The sequence below is a fragment of the Protopterus annectens genome, chromosome 6.part1 (genome assembly GCF_019279795.1).
Source record: "Protopterus annectens isolate FY-2018-M chromosome 6.part1, PAN1.0, whole genome shotgun sequence".
In the NCBI taxonomy this organism is placed as follows: domain Eukaryota; kingdom Metazoa; phylum Chordata; order Ceratodontiformes; family Protopteridae; genus Protopterus; species Protopterus annectens.
The window spans coordinates 32,278,180-32,299,099 of NC_056738.1; the positions used below are offsets into that span (position 1 = coordinate 32,278,180).

Sequence of the window (20,920 nt, forward strand, 5' to 3'; positions counted from 1 at the left end):
GGAAACCATCTGGAAAAAAAAATATCTTCAGCCTTGCCATAAGGCAAACAATCACCATGAACTACTGCTGTAATCCCACTATATAAAGTGCAGCCAAATGTTATACAGTGACACGGAAACTCAAGAAGTTATACAAAGGGCCATTTCTACAGATTCCTTCAAGCAATAATCAGGGGAGCTATGCCAAGTTTTATACAGTGTCTGAGCCACCACAGAACAATTGATCTCAGACAAGCAGGACAAGGAATCGAGAGACCTGAGGCCTAAAGTGACAAAGACCACCACCTGTACAACAAACATTTCCATAGCTTTTGACTGTTTTAAGCAGCAGCAGTTATGGCAAAGTGCTGAGTTATGCTGTCACCAAGTAACACCAATTTTATAAAGGAGTCGGACAAAGAATGACTGCACATAGAAGCAGGGTCAATAGGCAAGAGAAAATGATCTGAAATGTGGTCTTGACAGAGGTGGCCAAAATTAATTTTGTGCAGCAGAGATCACTCCAAAGGAGGAATGGCCCACTTCCCAAAGTACATTTACCTTACAGTTTACTATACATTTAGAGTACAGGGGGGCAGGGGTCTATATTAGTTGATCGAACATTTAGTTAATCGAATAACTAAACATCAATCACTAATAATCAAACACACAAAACCAAGAACGGCAGTTTCTATTCAGGGAAACAAGTCGTTTGGCCATTGTGTGGAGTTTGCCCATTCTTTAATGTGGAGCGATCTCGGAGTTGGTATATTTAGTTGGGGAGTGTGTGTGTGTGTGGGGGGGGGGGGGCACAGCCCCCCACTTCATTTGTGTTTATTTTTTATTGGGCAACGGCATTGTTTCCCTGAGTGGAAACCACCATTCAATGTTTTGTGTGTGTGATTATTAGTGATAGACGTTTAGTTATTCGCTTAACTAAACGTTCAGTCATCTGATATAGACACCAGGGGACAAAGCAACCAGAGTAAACATTTTTCTGAAGGTAAGGCAAGTCTCAATTCAATCAAAGTAAGCTTAGGAAATGTCTCAAAGACTTTGGTTTATTTCAGTCACCTTATACAAAAAGAAATGGCAATCTGTGGATTTGTAAAACACAACTCCCTTCCAAAAGCAGAATGGCCAGTATCTAGATGTGTAAAGCCACAAGTATCTAGATGTGTAAAGCCACAAAAAGTAATTTTTCAGGACATGTTCTAAAGCACGGATGGCCATCTTTGCAGCATTCTTCCCACAGTACTGACATGTTCTCTTACTGCGGGGAAGGAAGTAAATTTCCTCATCCTTTTACCCCACAGTACTGGCACATCCTTTTATTGTGGGAAAGGAAGGAAGACTTAGCCAGTCCATAAAGGACTCCTTTAGCTGGAGGTTTCAGGAAGCATGGTAGCAGCACAAGAGTAGCCAAGACCCTTCCAGTCTTAGAGACAGGGATCTTGGTTCCTCTGCCCAGATAATAGATCATGGTGTGGCAAAAAGATAATATCACCCACCCCAAGGGGGTAGGCCTAAATTGTTCTGCATATATGTGTGAAATGACAGGGATGATCACGAGCAGAAAATGGATCACTAGTGTGAGAGGTGATGGGACAGTTAATGGCGAACCTAATGCACAACAGGTCCGTACAAAGCCTTATGCAACAAAGTTTTATTCCCCTTTCATGCACTCTCTCACTTTAATACAAGTCCAAAGTGGTGGGAGTTGCTGGAGGCCTAACAGGTTTGGGAAGGATCATGACAGCCTTGCTCTTTCTTAGTCGATATGTCTTCTTTTCATGGATGTACACAGTAAATTCACTGAGGCAAGGTTTAATATCTGAGCCACTGCCTGGGGACATAAAGATATGTTCAGTGTGAAACAGCTTGACATATGCATAACAGCAAGAAAGGCAGTGCTGGAAGTTGAAGGGGTTGCTCCCAGTGTTCTTATAGGTATAAAGACTGTGAACAACATTGAGGACAACATGCGGCCTATGAGGATGCAGAGACCAGGCCACCAAAGTGGCAGATTTTGAGGCATGAAGTTTTGTAAGTCCAACCTTCATTCTTTACCTTCTTCCTGAGTCCTACCTGAACAACTCAATAGACCCTCCTTCTGAAGAGCAAGATAGCCTTTTAGCATCGAGGAAGACACTGCATGTGTGAAGTGGTCAGGTGACAAACCTATATGCTGTACTCCTTCCAAAAGCAGCAAAGGTAGGTTATACCACCAATTTAATGATGGCAAGTATAATGACTGTGGACACGTTTTCAGCAATGACTGTTAGAACCTTTCACACAAATCACGTGTGGCTCTGTAAGAGTGGCATGAAAGTAAAGGGGCAGTATAAATCCTTGCACAGTATGCAAGCTACAAATCCTGAAAAAATGTGCTCAGACTGGACCTTAAGGAAAATGATACCAGCTGTCACCCAATACAGAATATCCCATAAGTAAGAACAGTGCTTGGTAAGCAAACCAGTAAAGAAGAGGTACATAACAAATACCCAACATATGACTGAACAAATGCAGCTTGCACATTTTTTCATCTGTAGATGCATTACACATCTGCTATGTAATATTTTAATGCTTACAAATAAAGCTATGTCATGCATTCTGGAGAAAGAAAATGAGCAGCACACTCAATCAGCTACATTTAAAGATAAACTTGGCAATTCCTACCATCTTCGACTGACACCACCCAAAGTATTTTCTTCAATACAGGACCATGGAACTACCCAACTATGTAACTTGTACATTAAAGAAAACCATGTCTTCCCGCATATATTACTAAACAGCACCTGACCACTGATACCCTTCATCTCACAAAGGTTCATAGGTAGGTACTAGTTTATCGGCTCAAGGGCCTAAGTAAGCCTAGCCAACAAGGTTCCCTGGATTACGCCACCCAAGAAAGTTATTTTCCTGTGCCCCTGTTGAGCGGTATCTAATTCTCCTGATTTTCTGGATACAATGTTGTTCACATGTAATGTTGTCTCCTGTTATCTAGAGAAGATGAAACTCTTTACATCAGGTCTGATTTCAGGTACAAGTGAAAACACATCTATAATAAAATTCTCACTTGGAAAAGGGGAGTCAAAATTCATCTCAAGGAGATTTAATGACCTATCACTTTGCTTGCTTTTAAGCATCATTTCTGAAAGCACTGTGGATATCCAATATTACAGTTTAGAAATTACTTAACTTGGATGAAGTCAACACAGTATCAGTCTCCACTTTTTTTTAAGCAGCAGCTCTCCCTGCATTTACAGAGAGCACAATGCCAAAATCTAAACAGATTTGTATAATCAAGCTATGCCAAAGGTAATTGAAATTCCTGAGCCACCAAATGAGTGCCAATAGTAAACTTAATACAGGTGTGTTTGAACACTACAGTATGAAATAAGCTTATGCAATACTAACACAATGTTACCCTGATCAAAATTATCTCACTATAGAAACAGTGAAAGGGGTCTTTGGAATGTTAAGTGACCACAAAAGTGACTTGTACATTTACTTACAACACTGAAAATAACTTTATTTTAGAGAAACATACCTGCCAGTCTACAGCTGTGGCAGTCTAATACCAAGCATTTTGCTCTCAGCCTTTTGTAACTGGACAGGCTCAAAAACAGACACTGTGGTTGCTTCAAGTTACTATATTGAACAATGAAAATACTAGTGCTAACACTGAAAGAAAACTAAAACAAAACTGGTGAGGTGTGCTAATGAACGTGGGGAACAAAGCTAAAGAAAAAGATACAGTAAACTCTTAGCAACTGGCAAGAAAAAAAAATCGAAGAAATACAGTACAATTTTCATGTGTTGTACTTTGTTTTCTCCCCACAGAAACATACCTTACGTTTTTAGAGTTTTTAAAAGGAAGACGGGAATAAATCCCACCCCTAACCTGAGAATAAGTCAAACCAAATAGTATAGGGTACAGTATTATTCAGGCCTATTTTTAATAGCAACTCTCAAGCAACCAGAAACTACAGTGATCTGGCATCTACCAATACCCATGGGTGCCGGTTAACAGAGTTTACTGTACCCTGTTTCAGCTAAAGTTGTTTCTGCGCGACATTGTAAAATAAAAGCAAAGAAAGAAAGCAGAAAGCCAAAAATACAACAAAATCTCTCAGACAGTGATGCCAAAAACATTTTCATTTAAATGAATTACAAATACTGAAGTATCAAACCAGTGATACAGAACCCATGTAATTCACATGCACTCTTTACACATATTCATAATGGGCTTTAAACGTGACTTCACTGATTTTAATAAAAACTCCACTAATGTGGACCCGGTGGTTTTAAAGATTTCATATTGCTTTCTCTACTGATCAACAGTATTCTGCAACACAATACTTCATTACTCAATCTCCCAGGCAGCACACAGTTCTTTAAACCAGGTTAGATGACAGTGAGCCACAGGCCCCAAGACACACAAACTAAGGTTCTCATGAAATTAAGATCAAAGTCAGGGAAAATTTTATCTGGTATTTCATAGCAAAAACACCATGTCAAGTTTCTAGAAAATATATATCTATGATTACCTAAATAACTGCTATTTCAGAACATTTTCATTTATATCTTACTGTATATCCCATGATGCAAAGCTTAAACTACTATTACAGTTCAAAATATGCTATCAGTTGCTATGCCAAAACTTCTGAGTAAAATTTTCCCTGGTCTTGATTTGTATAGCAGCAAAATACAGCTTCAGTTATCAGCTGAAATGGTGGGTCAGTAGAAGGGAGACCAACGTCTTGGCGGATCCCAAAGCTTCAGTATCTGGCTAGGACAGTAGCCAACAGTGCCATTCTGATAAACATGCCATTCTCCGCTTGTCTGAAATAGGCAGCCCGTGGGTCACAATCCACTTCAACACTATAAAAAAAAAAAAAAAAAAAGAAAAAAAAAAAAGAAAATTACTGAAGCAGCAATCCTTTCAGTACAGTACCATTCTTCGCATCATCAATATTAAAAACTGAGAGGAAAGTGGGCTAACATTTTACTTCAACTTTTGTTTCTACAGTCAAACATACAAATCTAACCTTGGCAACAGACGGAGAGTGAATCCATATGCAGTACCATGTGAATCCATATGTAGTACATCCTGTGTGTAACTAACTAAACACACAAACTGAGAACTGAAAACTAAAACTGCAAACACAGGCATTCAGGCAGAAACAAGCCTGAAGATTTACTATTTTAATTCACTTTGCTGATTAAAGACACAAATCTATCACTTTTGTCTAAAATCATAGACATCAGATAATAATTCATGTGATGTACCTTATATACCAGCTAGCAGGTAAAACATTTAAATTTGTAGCCAAAATATTTAGAGAAACATGCACAAAAGCTGTCAGACAACTACCTTCTGTTCTACTACCCGTAAAACGGCAACTGTTCTGCTACCCGTAAAACTGCAACTGTTCTGCTACCATTAGCCAATAAAAATACATTTGCTTAATTATCTACAAAGTAAATGAATTACAATATATGGTATTACATCGAAACCAAAATATAAAAACTTACTAGCCTAGCATAATGAAAAAATAAAGCTAAAATCTGACTACCCAAACACTTAATCTGATACACCACAATGAAATATAAAAGTAGAAATACAAATAAAATGAAATAAAATAAGGTGAGCCACATAGTTATGTATATGAAAAAATAATTGTTGTAATAACTACTTTCTATATGCCTTCATCTTAAGAAGGCTATTAATAGATGTAATTTCATTGAGTCCTGGGGGTGTAGTCTCGTTCAGGAAGATCTCCCACCAAAGTTCCCGTTGTTCTAACATGATCGACCATAGGCCACCACTGTGGCTGACATCCACTTGCTCAATAACAGCTAAAACGAAAACTATGTCTGTTATTTGTAGCAATATGTTTATACAACGCACTGACTAGCTTAGCTTTATTAATGCCATAATGTGTTTGTAGATGGGCTGTTTCGTACATGCGTTGTTTATAACAGGCAGGACAACTGATGCACACAACTGCATATACAACCCTTATAATTTCTTGTTATTGAGCAAAACATCACCCCCACAATGAATAAACTGGAATTGTCTGCAACTGCCACATTTTGACATTTTCCCATCATAAAATATTCTCTCACCAGATATATGGGAAATTATATTTTTGAAACTTTCATGCTATTTATAAATAATCTTAGAGTATGTTCCAAAAAGGCCACAAGTGTCTTTGCGAGTGGAAATTAACTGCCAATTTTTGTTAATGATTGTGGAGATGTTTTCACTGTCAGTACCATAGGTAGTTACAAAAAATGTACACCAGTACTTTGAAAATTTTTGGTACTACTAACATTGTCAAACCTCCTCGTCCGATGTTCAGATGACTATCACAGACACAGCCCCCAGATCAGGATCAATGTCCTCAAAGGAACTCACTGGGTTTAATAAAGGGACAAAATCCTGAACATCTTTTTTGAATAACTTCCTTCTGGATATAATTGATGAGTTTCTGTGGGTAGCCCCCATTAGAAAACATGAAGCTTAAATTACTGCACTCCTCTATAAACTCATCGTAATTGGTAAACATCCCGGCAGCACGTACTAACTGCCCCTTGACAGCAGCCAGAAAAGGATGACTTACTGGTATAGTGTAGGAAGATATTGCAACATGTGGGCTTACAATATATTTTGGCTTTCAGTCCCCCACCATTAACATCTTTAGACAGCTGAACATCTAAATATGAAATAATTTTATTACCAGGAGTATGGGTAAATCTTAAGGAGGATGTAGGACTGTTGATATACTTCACAAGTCCGTCAATCATATCAATAGGGTCTGACCATGCAATAAATATATCATGCAGGCATCTGGAACACATTTTCATATTCTGATAAAAAGGACAGGGAAAAAGATAATGCTGTTCCCAAGCAGCCATAATAATGTTTGCATAAAGGATGACGCATGTTGCCCCCACTGCAATACCAATCTGCTATTGGAAATATTGGTCCTCATAATATATACATTATGAAGGATTACCTCAACCAGATGGAGTAAGGCATTAACAATATCCTGACTCAAATCAAACTGGTCGGTAATATACTCTGTAAACCAGTCCAGCCCAACACTATCAGGAATGCAACTGAATAAATCCTTCACAACAATGGTTATAAAGATAATTTCCGTTTGCATCCTCGTCTCAGGATGTTGAAGACTCTCTCTCAAAAAAACGAAGGTAGAAGAGGACAGTGGTCAGTATTTGGGTTTGTGGAAGGCTTTGTAGGGATTTTTGGGAAGGGGCAGGCTGCTAGAGTTACAGCTGTGCCACAGGTCTTGACTGAATCAAACTCCAAAGCAAATGGCTGCACTGAGATCAGTGCTGCCAAACAAAGAAGCTGCTGCCATCAATCGGGCTGTCCTCAGTTTCCCCATCTCTTTTCCTGTCTCCCCATCTCTTTTCCTGATGTCACTTTTCTGACTGTTTACACTTCTGATGAAGGCTGCAAGAGGCCTTGGCAGATGGTAAAGTTGTACGGAACAAGGAGTGCCCCCTCTTGCGAGCTGTGTACTCCACATGAAACTTTACTCTCCTCCTGACTGTCCTTATGCTCTGGGCTTAGGCAGGGTAGACAATGAATGTGGAACTTAGGCAGGGTAGACAATGAATGTGGAAACCCTTGCATAGTATATGCATACTCTATAAAATTGCTTTTCTTTACATATACCTCAGTATCAGAATCACTATCAGAGAAAAGTACAGTTGTGGACACTTACCATAAATGTAGATGTTAGAGTGTATTCACTGTTGCAGTCATCACATTTGGGTTACCTGCTTGCAGTAGCCCTCGGTCGGCCTGATTATCAAAGTCTTGGGTCCTGCGTCGGTTGCTGTCTCATCCTCCGTGACATCAGGTAGTCAGGGGTATATCATGAGTCAAGATCCTACAGAGAATTAAATGAGTCTTCTTTCTCTTGCCTAGACTGCATACCCTGGCTTGTTCTCAACAACTGGCTACTCTCCTCTCAATAAAGCCAATAACCTTTGCTAAGCTTGGTGAGAGGAAGGCTCAGGAGAAGCTCCAACTCAGAGTACCTCTGATCCAGAAGACTGAAACCTGAGGGGCTGCTCTATGAAATCAGTACATATGCACCTCTAGGCCTCAGCCACTTGACCTGTAGGTAACAGTAGATAACAATGGGCTGAACTCTCACCCAGGGTGGGAGCTGGGTTTGTGCCTCTCTCAGTTGGTACAAGAATTCTGAAATGAAGTCTCTCAAAGGGTGGCACCTGGGAATGTGCCTCTTCCAGTTAAATAAGAATTCTGAGCTGAACTTCCTGGGAGCTGAATCACCACCCCTTCAGTGTTACTTTCTCTTTCTTGCCAATTCCTCTTATTCAGGTCTCCATTCTTTTGTTCCCTCACGCTACAAAAATTTAAGTAAATAAAAGGCAACCACTGGTTTAAACATCTTAATAAAACTATGTACAAAAATGTTAAACTTTGATATAAACCTTCTAACGAAATTATGTACACCGATATTAATGTGTTATACTTCCAACAGAAGAGCATTTGCTCTATTTCTGTCATGAGCTCCAAGTCTCCTCACCTCTAAGGTTGTCTTAACTGTTGTGATACGCTGCAAGTTCTGCCCCAGCTCCATAGGTTTCCTATAATTAACAGCAGCCAGTGTTTGTGCCCATCTCCTTACTGTCAACAAAGAACCATACCTTACGGATTATATTTGCTTAACACTTAATACTTCCACCAGTCAAATCTAGCATTTGTTTCAGATGCCTTGTTCTTATTCACATTTTACATACAATTTAAAAAAATATTTACTCTTCTATTTGATGCTGTGTTTTACCTTCCAGCCTCTCTCTCTCTCTTTTTCCTTTTTGGTTCAGGAAAACTGAGGAATGTACCATTTACTACAGTTCTTTGGAGGGCAAACACCAACTATTGCACATATACAACAGTAGAACTACAGAGTTTTTTTTTTAACTTGGCTTACCAAGTCTCATATCTCAGCAAAGGATTAAAATGCCATAAAACTAAATCTGCTGTTAACAGGCATCACTCGTACAACTAACAGTTCCACCTCTATGTTTAGCTGCCTCTACACTAGCTATTCTCCAGTCAATCATACTTAAACCATCCATCATACATTAATGTGGCTTCCTTCATGCCATCACCATCTGTCCATCACTCACCATTCCAGCCTCTGTAGTTGGTAGCCCTCTCCGAAATTCTCATTATTTTATTATGCTGCTTCTGACGTGCACCCACTCTTGATTTAAGGGCACAGTACTTTTTAATGCGAGGGAACATATTTCCCTAAGTGTGTCTTTTTGCTGATGGGACTTTTTGCAAAGATGATGAATTCTTCTGATTATCTCCTGCAATGCACTGCTGGTCTGTTCACTGGCGCTCTGTCAACCTTTAAATACCTATTGTGGCACATCAAATGTCTGTGGACCTCCTGGAAAGAGGTATCTTAAGTGTTGCTGGGTCAGAAGCTTATGGCGATATCACAGATGTCTGCACCTTCTTTGCAAGGGAATAAAATCCGTCCCCCTCTTGTAAGTTGATGGAGTAATCTTGTTCCACGTATACCCTCTGAACACCACACAGTGGTTTAAAACCAGGTTCCTAGAGGCTTGCCAATACAAAGTACAGTTGTGTACACCTACCATAAATGTAGACGTTAGAGTGTCTTCACTGTTGCAGTCATGATTGTAGGGTTCTCCCCTGCCGGCAGGCAGCCCTCGGTCGGCCAGAATCCCAAAGTCTGGGTCCGGCGTCGGCTGTTCAACCATGCTCCCTGACGTCAGAGCGCCAGGAGTACAAAGCTGACAGCCAACGCCAACTTCTCCAGTTTTCTTGCCCCAGATGTCAGGAGTCCCAAAATGAAAAAGGTCCCATAACCTTTGCAAATACACCTCAGAAGAATGGTGAAAAAAGGAACCACACAAAAGTAAAAATAAGAGGGGACAGGAGGGAGGGGAAACCCAGACTGCAACAGTGAAGACACTCGAACATCTACATTTATGGTAGGTGTACACAACTGTACTATGTTCATCGTGTTTCACTGTTGCAGTCATGACTGTAGGGTAGAATCACAAAGCTGAAAGAAAGGGAGGTGGTTATAAAGAAGAGGGGGCGGCTAAAAGGCCCTGCAAGACTGCAGAGGCAAAGCCTGCCCTAGACTTAGAATAGAGAGGTAGATTGTAGTGCTTAGAAAAAGTATGCACTGAACTCCAAGTTGCAGCTTCCAAAATGTCTTTGGTAGGAACACCCCTGAGGAAGGCCGCAGAAGTGGCAGTAGCTCTGGTGGAATGAGTCCGTATACTCCCTGGGATTTGCTTTCCATGGTGTGAATAACAAAATCTGATTCCATGAGCAATCCACTTAGAAATGGTCTGTTTTGAAATGGCTTTACAATGGGAACTTGAAGCATAAGAAACAAACAATTGTTCTGATTTTCTGATGTCCTTGGTTCTGTCCAGGTAAAAACGTAGTTGTCTGTGTACATCCAAAGAATGTAAGATCCTTTCCCCTTTATTTTGAGGAGTGGGGAAAAAAGTTGGCAAGTGGATAGTTTGATTTAAAGCCACTTTGGAAACCACCTTATGCATGAAGGTAGGATTAGTCCTCAAAGATACCCTGTCTTGATGAAAAATAATATAAGGTTCCACAGCCATAAGGGCTTGTAACTCAAACTCTCCTGGCAGAGGTTAGGGCTAACAAGATAGCTGTCTTCCAAGATAAAAACTTGATGTCAGAAGAGGCAGCAGGCTCAAAAGGAGGCAATGTTAGTTTTTCCAAAACATAGTTGAGATCCCAAGCAGGAATGGGAGGAGATCTAGGAGGTCTTAAGTTCTTAGCTCCTCTGAGAAACTGTCTCATGAGCTGGAGGGAAAAGATGGGAGGGTCTGAATTATAATGAGCAGAAATAGCAGAGGCATGTATTTTAATGGAAGAGAAAGAGAGACCCTTACGTAAAAGATCTGTCAAGTAAAGTAAAATTAAGGTAATGTTAGGAAGAAGAGGATCAGAATCCTGAGCCTGCATCCAGGAACAAAATCTTTTCCATTTTCCTGCATAAGATTTTCTAGTGCTAGGACGTCTGGCTTCTAAAATGACATCCATAACCTGCTTGGGTAGGAAAGAAGAAATCAAAGGCCCTGGATTAACCAGGCCGCCAGGCTGAGAGTTTTGACATTAGAGTGTAGAACCTGACCCTGATGTTGGGACAGAAGGTTCGGAGACTGAGGTAAAACCCAAGGGGGCTCCAGACATAGGTTTTTTAGAGTTGGATACCAAAACTGTTGAGGCCAATTTGGAGCCAACAAGATTATCATCTTGGGATTGTCCTGTTTTATCTTCAATAAGACCCGTGGAAGAAGAGGAAGAGGCGGAAAGGCATATCTCCGAGAGGTTCCTCCAACTGAATGACAGGGCGTCCACTTTCCAAGCCTCTCTGTGGAAAGTCCTGGTGCAAAAAATCTGTAGTTGATGATTGAGATGGGATGCAAAGGTCTATGTGAGGGCATCCCCAGACTGCTGTTATCATCCTGAATATTTTGGTGTCCAGCATCCACTCGTGTGGATCCGAAAGATTTCTGCTCAGACTGTCTGCCAGGAAGTTTTGTTTCTCTGGTAGAAACTGAGCTTGAAGATCCAGATTTCAAGCTAGAGCTGTGTTCCATAGATCCATGGCTAGTCTGCAAAGGGGGTAGGAATGAGATCCCCCTTGCTTGTTTATGTACCACATAACTGTGGTGTTGTCTGTCCGTATTAACAGTTGTCCTGGTTGTAAAAGATTCCTGAAGGCCAATAGGGCTTTCTGAACGGCTAACATTTCCTTTAAATTGATATGCAGGTGCTTCTGATCCTTTGTCCAAAGGCCCTGCAAACAACTGCCCTGAAAATGGGCTCCCCAAGCATAATCCGAGGCATCCATGGTTAGAATCCGAGAGGCAGGAGGGCAGACGGAAGGGCTTCCCTTTGTTTAGAGCACATGCCCTGGACCATCAAAGAAATTCCTTTTGAAGGCAAGGAAGGACGGAGATCAGTATGTCTAAACTGTGGCAATGCTGAGACCATACAGTTTTTAGGTACCACTGTATTTTCCTCATGTGTAGTCTTGCATATGGTACGAGAAGGATGCAGGAGGCCATGTAACCCAAAGCCTGCAGGAATTTCCTTGCAGATAGATGAGTTAAAGTTGCCAAGGTTCTGAAAGTTGAAGCCAGCTGTTGTTTTTCGGATGTCAGAAATGCCATCTGGGTTGTGGTGTTTAGAAGTGCACCCAGAAAAGTTATCTGTTGTGATGGTGTCAAATTTGACTTTTTTATTTTTACAGAGAATCCCAGGAACTTGAGGAGGTTCTGTACAAATTCTAGATGCTGGAGTAAGACATCCTTGCTGTCTGTCTGAATTAGACAATCATCCAGATAAGGGTAAATTTGAATTCCCTTGAGTCTGCAGTAAGCTACTACTGGAGCCAGACATTTGGTGAAGACCCTGGGCGCAGTAGATAATCCAAAGGGCAGCGCAGAGAATTGAAAGTGCCTCGATCCGGCTTTGAACAGGAGGTATTTTCTGCGATCCTGCCTGATGGGAATATGTAAATATGCCTCCTTTAAATCCAAAGTTACCATCCATGCATTTTTGGACAGGATTGGAAGTAGCTGCTGTAGAGTAAGCATCTTGAATTTTGGAATTTCTAGAAAGGTGTTCAAGACAGACAGATCCAGAACAGGTCTCCATGAGTTTTGCTTCCTTGGGACTAGAAAGAGCCTTGAATAAAAACCTTTTCCCATCTCTGACAGAGGAAACAGTTCTATGGCATTCATAGCCAAAAGAGCTTCCACCTGGTGTAAGGCCTCCGTCCATTGATGTTTTGGAAGGTCTGGCCATCCACTTGGTCTTGGCAAGGTGTGAAAATGGAATTTGTACCCTCTTAAAACCACATCCAAAACCCATTTGTCTTGGGTTATTTGAGTCCAATTTTGATAAAAGAGAGTTTTCCTCAGAGAGGGGCTCCCAGGCAAGAAGTTCCTGCAGCCCAACAGAGGGAGCCATTGAGTTTGTTTCCTTTGAGATTGAGACCTGTCCTCTCCTCCCCTAGGAGTGGAAGCAGTCCACTGTCTTGATCTATAAGCAGCTTGTGTTTGAGGCCTCCCTCTGGAACGTCTTATATCTACCCCTCTGAGGCCTGTCTGAAGAGGGAAAGGACCAATTTTTAGAAGGCCAATTCCTGCTAAATCTAGGAGGCTGCACTTGTAAGAAATCTTTAACTGTTTGCATGGATTTCGCCTTATCCTCCATCTTTTTAATCACCTCTTCAGCTTTTGATCCAAACAAAACATTATGCTGAACAGGAGCATCCAATAATTTAGCCTTTACTTGTTCTGGTAAATTTAGTTCCTTTAGCCATGCATGCCTTCTAATGACTGTGCCAGAGGCCGCAGCCCTACAAGAAGCCTCCAAGGCATCAAATCCACAGTGTAAACCATGCTTCCCAACCTGTTCAGTGGCATGCAATAAGTCATGTAATTCCTTATCATCTGCACAGGCAGAAATGGAAGTAAGCTTTTGTTTTAAGACAGACAGTAGAAATTGCTGGTATTTAAACATATGAAACTGACAGTTTAAAGCCCTAATGGACAAAGTAGCAGAAGTGTACATCTTTTTGCCCCATCTTTCTAAGGATCGAGAATCCTTTTCAGTAGGAATAGGATTTTTGGCAGAAGCGGCCTTAGCTCCCTTAGGACCCTGAGAAATGGTTTCAGGGTCAGCAGAAGGGTTCTTGTATAAAAACTGATGGGAATCAGGAACCCTGTAATATCTATCAGGCTGAACAGGAGCAGGAGGAAAAGAGTCAGGGGTTAAGTTAGCCTCCGAAAAGGCATCATCCACAATATCCAAAACAGGAGGAATAGCCAAGGGTCTATGTTGGGGAAGAAGAAGAAATTCCCTCAGTCTTTTCTTGGATTCCGAATACTCCTGTCCTTCCCAGTGGAAATGTTCCCTCATTTCATGCAAAGTTTCCCCAAAAGAAAAATCCTCAGGGGGAGAAGCTGAAGGAATGGATTCTTCAGCATCAGAATCCTCATAAGGAGGGAAAGAATATTCCTGATCGGAAGAAGAAACAGAGGAAACAGAAGCCTGATCAGAGGAATCATAAGAGATATCCTGCCTAGGCCTTTTGTCTGGAGGGGGATGAGAACCCCTAATCATAGTAAGTAAATCCTCCGCCATCTTGAGTAACTGTTTCTGTGACTTGGGAGCTGGTTCAGAAGAGGCCTGTGTAGAAGTCTTTGATTTTGTAGGAGTCTTTGCCTTTGTCTTTATTAGTAGCTGAGTAGGCCTGAAAACCCCTTCGGAAGCCGGTACCTGCACAGCGGCTCCGGACCCATCCGAAGGAGCATTGTCCGAAGGTCCTGCAACAGGAATATTTAAAGGCCTGGTTGGCTCCTCATGAGAGTCCGTTTCGGCCGTTGGTTCTGAAATGGCTGACGACAGGGGCTGCAAAAGCGCCTCACTGACGACGGCCGAACCTGAAGCTGGCTCCGATTGTGCGTTATCATCAGATTTGGACCTTGGAGGCCTGTCTTTATCCTTGCGACGTTTGTGAACTCCCATAGCTGAAACCATATCCGACGACATTTTGTAATTAAAGCGCCTACCGAAGTAATGAAAGGCAAAATCGTACCTTCGCTTAATTGTACGTTGATTAAATCTAACACAAAACCGACAACTAGCTACGTCTTGGTCAGGGCCCAAGCAAGGAATACAGTAAGAATGAAAATCCTTATGAGGTATTTGCTTCCCACATGAAATACAATTATTAACTTTTTCTGACATCAGAGTGGAGCAAGAAAAAAGTTTCCCCAACGGGGTACTTAGCTTTGAGTGGAGAAGAAAATCTTCGGATTCAAGTATATCAGTAAAATTCGCCAGGAGTCAGCCGACCGGCACTTGCGAACTGCTATCACCGCACGGCAAGAAAGACTGGAGAAGATGGCGTCGGCTGTCAGCTTTGTACTCCTGGCGCTCTGACGTCAGGGAGCATGGTTGAACAGCCGACGCCGGACCCAGACTTTGGGATTCTGGCCGACCGAGGGCTGCCTGCCGGCAGGGGAGAACCCTACAGTCATGACTGCAACAGTGAAACACGATGAACATCGTATACCCTCTGACCATCCCATATTGGTTTAAAACAAGAAGTTACGTTCTCACCATAACGTTCGATGTATGTAGTCCATCTCGCCTCACATTCTTACCCGTTGGTTTGGAGCCGAACCTCGGCTCCGACTCGGCCATATCCGACTCGGCCATACTCTAGCTCGAAGTCTTTCAATTGGCTGGGCTAAGAAGGTATCCCATGCTGCACTGCTCCCTTTCCCCAGATCTTGTTTACATACAAAAACATATAGAGAAGGAAGAACATACTAACCAGAAAGGAATTTGAAACCATACCTAACCCCTAGGTCCTCCAGGATGGGGGAAGGAGGGCGGGTAAGTAAGAATGTGAGGCGAGATGGACTACATACATCGAACGTTATGGTGAGTACATAACTTCTTGATGCTATGTAGTCCAATCTCGGCTACATTCTTACCCGTGGGATAGCGTCCCCAGCACCTGAATCCTGGGAGGGTCAGTGGAAAATACTCCTGAGCACTGTGGAACCAAAGGAAGACCTGCCTCTGGACACCAAATCCAACTTGTAGTGAGTAACAAAGGTGTGAAGAGATGCCCATGTAGCCGCAGCACAAATATCATCCACAGACGACCTGGCCTGAAAAGCTGTAGATGTAGACGCAGATCAGGTAGAATAAGCCTTCACTCGAAATGGTAAATCCTTGCCATCTGAAGCATAAATGAATGAAATACAACTGTAAATCCATCTGTACAAAGTGACTTTGGAAACAGGAGACCCAATCCTGTTTTCTGAAAATGAGACAAACAACTGATCCGATTTTCTGAGACCCTTCGTTCTATGTAAATAGAATTGTAATTGTCTGTGCACATCCAGCTGATGAAATCTAAATTCTGCCTTGTTCGAAAACTCTGGAAAGAATAGAAGTAGTTCAGTGGATTGGTTTAGATTACTGACGGAAGCCACTTTCAGTAGGAAGGAAGGGTTAGGTCTGAGAGAAACCCTGTCCTTATGAAAAATCAAGTAAGGTGGTCTAACTGATAAGGCTTGAAGCTCCGAGACACGTCTGGCTGAAGTGATGGCTACTAAAAAAGATTGTCTTCCAAGTCAAATATTTTAAATCACAAGTGGCTGCAGGCTCGAAGGGGGTGAAGTGATATATTGTAGAACAAAATTTAAGTCCCAAGGCATAACTGGTTCAAAAACTGGAGGACGAAGCAGCATAGTGCCCTTCAGGAATGCCTTACAAAGTCTGTGTGCCATGTGACTAGGCTCATCAACGACGTGAAAAGTAGAAATAGCCACCAACTGGACTTTAATAGTTGCGGCCGCTGATCCTTGGTTGAAAAGCATGGACAGGAACTCCAGGACTGACGAAATTGGAGCTGTATAAGGATCAATTTGTCTTGCGTGCACCCAGATGGAAAATCTCTTCCATTTGCTGGAAAGATTTTTCTAGTGGAAGGCTTATGGGAAGAAGACAGAATATGAACCACTTCCGGCAAAAAATGATGAAGCCTGACTAATGACGAAGTGGAGGAGCCAGGCTGTCAGCCGGAGTGTCTGAAGAGAGGGATGGAGCTGCCCTGACATATGAGTCAGCAAATCTTGTTGAGGGTCCAGAATCCAGGGGGCGTCCAGTAGGTAAGGATGGAGGAAAGGGAACCAAATTTGACGAGGCCAGTGTGGAGCAATCAGAATAATTTTGCTTCCCAAAGATTGCGCTTTCTGAATAACCTCTGTCAGCAGAGGAACAGGAGGGAAGGCATACAGTAGACCGGAGGGTCAATCGTGAATTAGAGCATCCCTGAGTGACTCCCCCTGAGGGGGATAAGGGTGAAGTAGCTGCTGCATTTGGTATTGAGGGGGCTGGAAAATAGGTCGCAGCAAGGCTGACCCCACCTGCGGAAAATCTGATCCGCAACCTGATTGTTCAGGGACCACTCGTGAGGCATCAGAATTGCTCTGCTCAACCTGTCGGCAATCACAGTGGACTTCCCCGGAATGTGCGTTGCTACAAGAAAACGTTGGGAAGCCATTGCCCACTGCCACACTCACATGGCCTCTCTGCAAAGGGGATACGACTTGGTTCCTCCCTGTTTGTTTAGATGATACCATACCACCGACATTGTCTGTGTGGATCGCAAATGTCCTGAGAGGGAGAAAGCTCTGAAGTGCTTGCAACGCTAGTAGCGCTGCTCATTTCCAGGACATTGATATGCAGATGCATCTCGTGTTCATGCCACGTGCCTTGAACTGCCCTGCCTATATAATGCCCCCCTCCACTCTATCTGGGAGGCGTCCGTGGTCACTGTGGCAACCGGAGGGGACGGAACGAAGGGTTTTCCCGCGTCGAGGTTGCTGGTGTGAAGCCATCAGTGTAGATCCTGCTTGCATCTGTCTGTGATTATTATGAGATGAGAAAGAGGAAGATGTTGCAAAGACCACTGGGAGAAGAGTAGCCATTGAATGAGCCTCACGTGTAGCCTCGCCAAAGGAACCAGCATAATTGTAGCAGCCATTGCGCCCAACAATTTGAGGATCAATCTTGCCTTCACTCTTCTCAAAGGGAGTAATGCGTACACCTGCCTTCACTCTTCTCAAAGGGAGTAATGCGTACACCTGCTGTTGTAAACTTTGAATCCTTTCTCTTGGTAAGAACGCTCTCATGAGCACGGTGTCTAACTTGGTGCCTATAAATGTGACATGCTGCGAGGGCAACAAGGCAGACTATTCCCAATTTAGAGTTATGCCTAATTGTTTGACACAGTTTGATCGTGGCGTCTCTGGTTTGTAGGAGTAGATGCCTGGTGGTGGCAGAAAGGAGCCAGTTGTCTCAAGTGAGCAGTTACTACTGCCATGCATTTGGTGAACACCCTGGGGGCTGTGGTGAGACCAAAGGGCAGGGTGCGAAATTGAAAATGACTGGCTCCCAGCTGGAAGCGTAAATGACTTCTGGATGCCCTGTCCATCTTTACATGGTAGTAAGCATCCTTGAGGTCGATGGAGCACATCCACACTTCTTTTCCCAACAATGGAAGAATAGACTGCAACGTGACCATTCGGAACTTGGACTTCTTTACATGGGTGTTCAATCTGCTGAGATCCAAAATGGGTCTCGGGTTCCGTGTTCTTTTCGGCACCAAAAAGAATCTAGAGTAAGTTCCCAATCCGATCTGGTTTGAGGGGACAGGCTGGATGGCTCCTTTTTCTAGCAGCTTTAAAACCTCTGAAGCTGTGGAATCCCTTTGATTGGGTGGAACATCTGGGATTTTTTTGATCGGAGGTGGAGCTGAAGAGAAGGGAATGCGATATCCCCCGGAAATTATTTTTAATACCCATTTGTCCTGAGTTATACTTTGCCAGGCCTCTGGATATAGTGAAATGCGACCCCCAAATGGCTCTGGAAATGCACAGTCGGGCCTATCAGGAGCGCTGGTAGGGAGAACCACAAAAGGAATCGTGGTCTCCCTGGTTACGCGGGCCTCCTCTGCCCCCAGGGTGGCATCTACCGGAATTACCACCCGCTCCCCTGACTCTTGAGGGGGACTCACCTTGTGCGTCATGAAAAAATCTCTGCAATTTTTTTGAACCACATTTTCCCACCCCATCTGGGTCTTGGGATAAGGCCTAGAGGGTAGGGAAAAACAGACTCCCACAGCAGACAAAGTTTTTCCCTCTTGCTCGCACCTAGTGAGTGTGTCCTTCACCTTGGTTCCGAATAAGGAGGAACCATCAAATGGGCGTTGGTGAACGTAGACTTGACGGCCTCCGCGAAATTACAGAGATGCATCCAGGAGTGTCTCCTAAGAGCAACTCCCGAACGAGCTGCCCTACCCGCTCCTTCGGCTGCATAAGAGATCAGCCTCATGGAGGAGTTAGCAACAGAGTTGAGGGTAGACATCTGAGCGTTGACCTTTTGAGATACCGCATCAGAAACGTTACCCTGTACAGTATCTCTAAGCTCTTTCAGGAGATCTCTTTGGAGCCGTGTAAAATGAGATAAGTAATTCAGTGACCGCAGTGTAAAGGCCGCTGAAGAAAACATATGCTTCCCGTACCGGTCTGTGGTCCTAGACTCCTTGTTAGGAGGATGGACGGTAGGCGAAGTCTCAGCCAGTTCCTTCTTGGTGGCCGCTGCCACCACCATGGCATCTACAGGAACTCCCCTTGGATAGAAACTCTTTGTCAGAGGGGGCGGACAAGAATTTGTTGCGTCTCCTGGGGACTAGTTCCACAGAGTCAGGGGTTTCCCACACCCTTCGACAAACCAGATCTAAAAGCTCGAAGGGTGGAGACACCCAGGAGGTGGAAGGCTGAGCCCCAAAGGCCTTCAGGAACACAGACTCCTCCTCGGAGGGAGCTTTGGAGGGTCAGTCACCCCTCTGCTTCAAAATTTCCAGGATGTCAGAGAAAGAGACATCCTCAGAGGATGACTTGGGGGACCCCTTTGATTCCTCGAGGTCGATGTCTGACGTGAGGGACTCACCTTGGGAGTCAATGTGCTTCCTCTTGCACGTTCTTTTTCTGGGTGGCTCCTCAGGAAAAAACACTGAGGGGCCATCAGAAATAAGGGGACCACTCATGGGGTTATCCTGAGGCCTTGGGTCTCTGCTGTCAAAAGATAGAGGGCGATCAGAGACCCGCACTGGAGCTGGAGGGGACAAGTGTCGGCGCCGAATGATGTCGCTGAGGACCTGGCCAGTGTGCTCCGCACGGCCTCGAAAGCTGGTGCCCCCGGCTCCGAAGATCGATCAGCCGTGGAAGACCTCGGAAAAGAAGGGACAAGGTCCGAAGCCGCCGAAGGGGTCAGGCTTCCCCGACCTAAAGCACTGAGAGGGAGGCTAGGAGCCGAAAAGCGACCAGAGGCCTCCCACTCAGGTCCGACCAAGGAACCATGAATCCTGGACCCTGTGGATGCAGCTGACAGGGTCGGAGCTGAAGCAGGGGCCGATAAGCCAGGATGGGCCATCGGAGCCAACCTAGGGACATCTGACGGCGCCGACCACTCCGGCTCCGAAAGCGGAAATTCGATCGGAGAAGTAAGTATCGACAATGGTTGGGTGACAGGCTCCGGAGCAGACTGGGCTGGAGCCGTAAACAATTTTGCCAGAACCGGTGACTGGAGAAATCTCTGTACCACTCTATCTACATCCACATCTGAAAGAGTCCTGGAAGGCCTAGAAGATAAGGAAGGAGATCTAGACCTCCTCTCCGAAGGAGACCTACGAGGAGGAGAGACCGGCCTAAAATTTGGAGACCAGCTTCGAACTAGCACCTCCGTAATCGGCTCTGAGGGACTTTGAGCCGAAGCAGATTCGGTCAATATACTAACTTCCTGCGGCTCAGAGGACAGTGGAGCAGAGGATGCCACTGAAGATTTCACTACTTTCTCCGGAGGCTCAGAGGATACAGATGGAGCCGAAGAACGCTTTTTGCCTTAGAAGTTTTAGCCTTAGAGGGAGAGGACTTAAAGCTAGACGCCCTTCCCAAATCCTCCTCAAAGGAGGGTTTCAAAAGTCCTTTCAAAATTAGTTTATTCTTCCTCTCCTGAAGAACACGTGGGCTAAATGCATGGCAAAAAGTACATGATTCCTGGAGGTGAATAGCCCCCAGACAATAAACAGACAGTGTATCCATCAGTGATGGACATCTTATAAACCACATTTACAACACTTCTTAAAGCCTGAGGGCTTATGCTCTTTTGTATCCTTAGACATGATGAAAGGAAAAACAACTTAACAACAGTCAACTGTTAATATATATATATATATATATATAT

At 43.6% G+C, this 20,920-nt stretch overlaps 1 protein-coding gene across 1 annotated transcript in view; it reads right to left on the reverse strand.

Annotated features, from left to right (window-relative positions):
* Nucleotides 1-3,058: 3,058 nt before the first annotated feature.
* The window catches only part of CAD (carbamoyl-phosphate synthetase 2, aspartate transcarbamylase, and dihydroorotase), a gene marked incomplete in the record, with an annotated part of 2,299,829 nt that continues 2,281,967 nt past the window's right edge, over nt 3,059-20,920 (reverse strand). Inside the window, 1 exon segment of the mRNA XM_044075466.1 lies at nt 3,059-4,866. Within this exon segment, the coding sequence (XP_043931401.1) occupies nt 4,764-4,866 (103 nt within the window).